The sequence below is a fragment of the Eublepharis macularius genome, chromosome 2 (genome assembly GCF_028583425.1).
Source record: "Eublepharis macularius isolate TG4126 chromosome 2, MPM_Emac_v1.0, whole genome shotgun sequence".
Classification (NCBI taxonomy): domain Eukaryota; kingdom Metazoa; phylum Chordata; class Lepidosauria; order Squamata; family Eublepharidae; genus Eublepharis; species Eublepharis macularius.
In genome coordinates, this window is record NC_072791.1 from 171,793,560 (window position 1) to 171,800,671 (window position 7,112).

General features: G+C 57.5%; 1 protein-coding gene across 1 annotated transcript; it reads left to right on the plus strand.

Annotated features, from left to right (window-relative positions):
* Positions 1-910: 910 nt before the first annotated feature.
* On the plus strand, positions 911-6,696 carry LOC129323571 (uncharacterized). The gene is made up of 2 exons (XM_054970101.1): positions 911-1,322; positions 4,906-6,696. The coding sequence occupies exons 1-2, from the start codon at positions 911-913 to the stop codon at positions 5,505-5,507; spliced, it is 1,014 nt and encodes a 337-aa protein (XP_054826076.1). The 3' UTR covers positions 5,508-6,696.
* The last annotated feature ends 416 nt before the right edge of the window (positions 6,697-7,112 follow it).

A 7,112-nucleotide genomic window follows, 5' to 3' on the forward strand; every position in this document is an offset into this window, starting at 1 on the left:
ATCACTCTTTCCCGGATGCTGAAGACAGCACCTGCAACTCATAGGAATTCAGGGTATATTAAGAAAAATCGGCACCTCCCGGGGGCGTGCGCGCGCGCTTACCCGGGTGCCGTCCTTTGCCCTCGCGCCTGGAAAAAGCGGGCGGACCTCCCTGCATCCGGGGATATGGGGAGGCGTGGCCGGCAGTTTTGAGCCGGCCCCTGCCTCCTCTGTGGCGCAGTTGACTTTGCAAGCTCGTGGGAAAGGGAGCGTCCCTTGGCTTCCCCGGCTTGCAAAGAGCGGAGGCTAGGCCGTGCGGGCCTTTAAGCCCCGGGGGCACTGCCCGGGAGTTGGGAAGCACGTTCGGGTGCTTTCCCTTTGGAGCGGCTGTGCGGGTGGGCCCAGGAGCTTCAGCGGCGGCGTCTGGAGATCAGCGGCATCCCGGCCTCAGCGGCCTCTCCATCCGGCGGCTCCGGCCGCAGCAGGGTTTTTTCCCTGGGGCTTGCTTTCTCGGGGAGGGTGTTTTCAGCCCGTGCGCGCCACACACGCCTGCCGTGCCTCTGCTGGGGCATTTGCTGTTGGGCCTCCCATTCAGACTCTCCCCCCCCCCTTATTTCTGGCCCTGGGTTCGGGGTTTTCTGCCTCGGTTTGGGTTGGCTCAGGGCGGCTTTGTGCGCCAGCTGGGTCAGTGTAGCCTCCCCCCCCCATATTCCCCCCCTTCCCACCTTGCTAGGGGATTGCAATAACTGATACTTAGGCATCAGTGGCTATCCTATATATAGAGAGAGTGCGAGTACTGAGGGTGGGGAGCTGGAGTGGTGCTGGCTTGTTAACTTGCTTCAGGCTTGTTTGCCCCCCCCCTTCTTTCTGGTTTCTATCCGGAGGGTCCAGTTGGCGTGGGTGGTTTCTGCCCTTTGCTTCCTTCTTAGCCATGCCGCCCAAGAAGGGGGTGGGTGTGAGTAAAGGCAAGCAGCCTGCTAAACGCCCAGCTGCTGGGCGCGGGTTGCCTGCGTCCTCATCTGATGAGGATGAGGGGGAAGCTGCAAGGCAAGAAATTTTGGCCAAGTTGGCTGCTCTTGAGAGAAGTAAAGGGGCGGGCTATGGGCAGCCTGCTGCCTCTAGGGTGCAGAGGGCCTCTAAGCGGGTCTCCTCTGCCACTTTTCAGAGGGATGTCTTAAATCGTCTGTCCGCTCTTGAAGGTTCCGTGGAGGCGGCCGGTGCAGCGGAAGGTCGGTCTGGTGGCAGTGAACCTGGAGGGGCCGTGGAGCTGGAAGCACAGGCTACCACGGAGTCAGCGGAGGAGCCGCCTGTTGCGGTGGTAGTGGACCAACCGGAAGGGGATGGTAAGCCGCCTGCACCACACGCTTCTTACACTTGGCCTTGGGGTCCAGTCAGTGTTCCCGGGCCATCCAGCTGGATCCCTCCATCGCAGGGAGCTGGGTCTCAGGTTAACCCGGTAGGGGGCTTGCAGCCCTGGCCTGGTTACATGTACCAGGGGGCTCAGAGAGGCCCTGTCCCTTGGCAATTATGGGGCTCCCAGTCCCCGTCATTGCAGGTCGGGGCGGGGTCTCCAGCTCCCGGGGTGGCTCAGGCGGGTGTGTCGAGCCATGCTGTGGGCAACCATGCTTTTGGGCAGCCACAGTGGATGTGGCCCCCGGCCGCTGGTATTCCCTATTACCCTGCCTTGGGGGTTATGCCCTACAGGGCCATGCCGTTCGGAGATACTGCGTTGCCATTAGGTGACCACTTGACGCCCGCCACTAGGGACAAGATTTTGCGGGGCGAATTCGTGGACGTCTTTACCCTCCTTTTCCGTGAGCTGGAAAAGAAGGATAAGGAGGACATGGATGACCGTGATAAGGAACGGCTAAAACGGCGGAAAATTGACCGTACCTGGGCGAATTGGTTGCCGGGGATGTTAATTTATGCGGGGGTAATCGCGCGTGCCCAACCTCAGAGGGCTGCCCCTCTGTTCCAATACATTGATATAGTCTATCGGGCACATACGGAGTTCGTCGGGGCTGCTTGGATGCAGTACGACGAAGAGTTCCGTATGCGAGCTGCGGTAGATCCCACGCTACCCTGGGACCGCATTCACCAGCAGCTTTGGCTGCAGCTTATGGCACCTGCCAAGCCCAATCTGGGCGACAGGTCAGACAGCGGGCACTTGGTACAGCGTCTCTCCTCCCCTCCTGGCTCCCGCACCTCTGCGGGGCAGCCGGTTCAGCCCCGGCTGCTTTGCTGGGACTTTGCTTACCAGGGGGTGTGCGCCAGGAGGGGGTGTGGGTTTCGGCACGAGTGCCCCAGGTGCAAAGGCCCCCATGCCTTCTCAGCTTGTCCTCGCCCCCGTCCGCGAGGAGGTGGTTCTCGGCCTGGTGGCGGACAGTGGAAGCCTTCAGCTGAAAAGGGGTCCAACGCCCATAAAGCTGAGGGTCCTCCATAAGTTGTTGCAAGGATATCCGGATAAGGAATCCGCTCAGTTTTTGTTAGAGGGGTTTAGTTTTGGTTTTAGGATACCTTTTCAGGGCCCTCGGGCCCCCTTCATGTCATCCAACCTGCGTTCGGTGGTTGGCATGGAGGAGGTGGTTAGGCAGAAAATTAGGAAGGAATGTGTTGAGGGGAGAGTGTCGGGCCCTTTCCATTCCCCTCCAGTCCCCAATTTGAGGGTCTCCCCATTGGGAGTAGTACCCAAGAAAGCTGCTGGGGAGTATCGCTTAATTCACCACCTGTCCTTTCCCAGAGGTGGGTCTGTTAATGATGCCATCCCCGAGCACTTGTGCTCGGTTCGGTATACGTCCTTTGACGAGGCGGTGGCTATGGTGAAGCGCAATGGTATTGGGGCGGAAATGGCGAAATGCGACATTAAGTCGGCCTTTCGTCTTTTACCTGTCCATCCATTGGATTTTGAGTTGCTAGGATTCTCCTTTGATGGCCAGTTCTACATGGACAGAGCCCTCCCTATGGGATGCTCAGTTTCCTGTTCGGCCTTTGAGAAATTTAGTACCTTTCTGGAGTGGGCATTGCGTCACAGGCAGTACTGCCGTGACTCCGCCCACTATTTGGATGATTTTATTTTTTGTGGACCACAGGGGTCCGGCCAATGCGAACGGTTGCTGGCTGGCTTCATAGCTTTGGCGGGGGAGCTGGGTGTTCCCCTAGCTCACGAAAAGACTGAAGGCCCCACCCAGGTTTTGACTTACCTGGGTATCGAAATTGATACCGTTCAGCAGACTTTCCGTCTCCCAATGGCAAAGGTGGTTGAGCTTAGAGCACGCTTGGCGGCGCTCAAGGATAAAAGGAAGGCTTCCTTGCTCGAACTTCAGCAGTTGGTGGGCCACCTAAATTTTGCCTGCAAGGCGGTGGCGCCAGGGCGCCCTTTCTTGCGGCGGCTTTGTGACGCGATGGCCGGACTTCGGCTCCCACACCACAGGATCCGGCTGTCACATGGGATCAAGGATGACCTTAGGGTTTGGGAGGAGTTTCTTACCTCCTTTAATGGGGTCACCTTTTGGCGAGATGATCTGCTTCTTGAAGCGGAGCTGCGTGTGTCCTCAGATGCCGCTGGATCAGTGGGATTTGGGGTTTACTTTCGGGGGCACTGGTGCGCGGAGCCCTGGCCCGCCGCATGGCATGACGGCGATATTCTCAAGGATCTGACGTTTCTGGAATTTTTTCCAATTCTGGTTGCGGTATGGCTGTGGGGGGAAGAGCTGGCCAATCATGTAGTCCACTTTTGGTGTGACAACATGGCTGTGGTCCAGGTTATTAACTCATTGTCATCCCGGTCGCCCAGGGTCATGCGGCTGGTCAGGCCGTTTACGCTCAGGTGCCTTCGTTTGAACGTCTTGTTTCGGGCGAGGCACATTCCCGGTCTAGACAATGGGGTGGCGGACGCTCTGTCTCGCCGGCAGATGGAGAGGTTCCGTCAATTGGCCCCAGATGCCGACGCCTTGCCGGTCCGGATACCCTCGGAGCTGTGGATTCTTGGAGGGCCGAAGCACGCAGGGCCATCCGACTAGCCATCGCTCCTAGCACCAGAAGGTCGTATGATCGCGCGGTGCAACAGTTTGCCAGCTTCCGGCTGGAAGCTGGTTTGGAGCAACACTGGCCCATTCCGGCGGAACACCTGATGCAGTTCTGCGTGGAAAGGAAAAGGGCTGGCCTGGCGGTGAAGTCCATTCGTGGGCTTTTGGCTGCCCTGGCCTTCGTTAGTAAGGCTCGGGGTTTCCCGGAAGTTACGGGGGATTTTAGGGTACGGAAAATGTTGGAGGGGTGGTCTAGGGAGGTAGGATCTCGACCTGATACTAGGCAACCCATTTCCCCTGCTATCTTGAGAGGTTTGAGTATGGCGTGGGGCCCAATTTGCTCCTCGGAGTATGAGGCCATTCTTTTCCATGCGGCTTCCCTTACTGCCTTTTTTGGAGCTTTTAGAGTCGGGGAGCTTGTAGCTCAATCCCGGGATGACAGGTCTGGTAGAGCCCTTGGGGTTCGGGATGTGCAGTTTGATGGAGACGGGGTTTCCATCTGCCTTCGTCGTTCCAAGACTGACCAGCGCCGGAAAGGGGTAGTAGTCCAGCTGGGTACGTGTGCTGAGGAGGAGCTTTGCCCGGTGAGGGCTTTGCGAGCTTTTCTCAAAGTGCGGGGCCCGGAGGAGGGGCTTCTCTTTCGTCACTGTGATGGGACACCCCTTACGAGGTATCAGTTCTGGTCCATTACAGAGAGGGCGCTTGCCAGGCTCGGCCTGAAAGGTTTCAAGTTTTGCTCCCATTCATTTCGTATTGGGGCAGCCTCTACCGCTGCTGCTATGGGGTACCCCGAGGCGGCCATTCGCAGCGTGGGGCGGTGGCGCTCGGCGGCGTTCAAGGGATATGTACGTCCCCTTCTGCACCAATCGTAGCTTTGGCTAATTGTTCTTTTCTTCTTTAGGTGCTGTGGTTCGCCGAGGGAGGTGTCGGATCCTCATCTGCGGACACAGTATGATTTTTTGGGCAGCGCATCAGGCCAAGAGGACCCTGTGGGGGTCTCAGCTTGGCCTTAGTCGTTGGGCCCAGGTTGAGTGGCAGGGCCGTCGGGGCCTGCGTTGGCCGGGCCTGTTGCCGCTCCTGTTTGAGGGGCGGTGTTCCCCGCCGCCGGATTTCTTAGTTATCCACCTAGGTGGCAACGACTTGGGCTGGGTTAAGGGTAAGGCCCTTACTATGCAGGCACAGGCTGACTTAAAGTTCATTGCTAAGCAATGGCCTGGTGTCCTCATCATTTGGTCTGCCATCCTCCCACGCCGTATTTGGCGGGAGGCTTTGGATCACGACGCTGTTGAGCGCGCTAGGCGCAAGGCCAACAAAGCTATGTTCAAGGCATTGTGTGCAGGGCTGGGGATTTATTTGCCCCACCCTCGGATTCGTGACACGTATGCCAACCTCTACAGAGGTGACGGCATTCACCTGTCCGTCCAGGGTAATGAAATATTTCTGACCGATTTACGGCAAGGGTTGTTGCTTTCCCTGCAGGAGTTGTGGGGCGTCAGGGCCTAAGCAGAGGCTTGGCCCTGTCGGTGGCAGGTTAGTTGGGGTAGGCAGAGCGGGCCGGTGGGCACCCGGTGGCATTTCCCCATTGGTGGGGAATGGGGGCCTGTTACGGATCAGCGGCGGGCTTTACGGCTGCCAGCAGAGAGGGCAGGCTGCCCTGGGTCCCCCTGGAAAAGGCCTTCCCTCGGGCTTTACGGCTGGGGTGTATGGTGCTTTAAAGGGGGGAACCATTCGCCTGGCCGGCTGGGTTACAGCCATGCATGCATGGCTCGCACCTGGGGCAGGGGGTGCTCGCCCATGCAGTTCGAGGAGCAGGTCTGGTTGACCCCTCGCTCTAACTGTACCGCTAGTTACCCTTGCCGTTATTATGCTGTTAGGTTATTCAATTATAAATAAATCGGTCAGAAATGGCCCTGTTTTTACCCAAGCCTTGTGTCCGTCTCTTTGTTCCAAATGGGAGGGCAAATCGGCACCTCCCGGGGGCGTGCGCGCGCGCTTACCCGGGTGCCGTCCTTTGCCCTCGCGCCTGGAAAAAGCGGGCGGACCTCCCTGCATCCGGGGATATGGGGAGGCGTGGCCGGAAGTTTTGAGCCGGCCCCTGCCTCCTCTGTGGCGCAGTTGACTTTGCAAGCTCGTCCCTCCCACCACTCCCTTGTTTGCAGCAGTACAGGTTTTGCCGGTCGCCGGTTTCGGGGCCAGGTAGGAATTTTTTCGCCCTTCGCCTGTTTGGCTGTTGGTGAGGGGTGTTTTTTGCCTACCTTGTACTGCTGGGGTTAGAGATAGGCTGTTTATAGTTGGCAGGTTAGTTGGGGTAGGCAGAGCGGGCCGGTGGGCACCCGGTGGCATTTCCCCATTGGTGGGGAATGGGGGCCTGTTACGGATCAGCGGCGGGCTTTACGGCTGCCAGCAGAGAGGGCAGGCTGCCCTGGGTCCCCCTGGAAAAGGCCTTCCCTCGGGCTTTACGGCTGGGGTGTATGGTGCTTTAAAGGGGGGAACCATTCGCCTGGCCGGCTGGGTTACAGCCATGCATGCATGGCTCGCACCTGGGGCAGGGGGTGCTCGCCCATGCAGTTCGAGGAGCAGGTCTGGTTGACCCCTCGCTCTAACTGTACCGCTAGTTACCCTTGCCGTTATTATGCTGTTAGGTTATTCAATTATAAATAAATCGGTCAGAAATGGCCCTGTTTTTACCCAAGCCTTGTGTCCGTCTCTTTGTTCCAAATGGGAGGGCAAATGGAGAAACACCAGTCAAAAAGGGCAGAGAAAGATATATAAACAAACATGATACAAAGACTCTTGAGGATACAAAGAGACTCTGTTCTTAGTTCCTGCAAGATTCATCAATGCAGGCAGGACCATCAAAGATCAACGTCAGGAAGGGGCATGTTTAGTCTCCACCCTATCGTCATAGACCAAACATGGATTCCATTTTGTATAGTCTGCAAGAATGTGATAAAGATTTATGAAATTCATGGACAAAAGAGGTGGTTACTTTTGAAGGGACAGCTCCTGCTCTTCCCACTACAATTAGCCTACCTCAGCCTACCTCAGCCAACACCCCAAGTCACTATCTGACTGTAACCTACTGTGCACCATAGCTATGTTGTATTT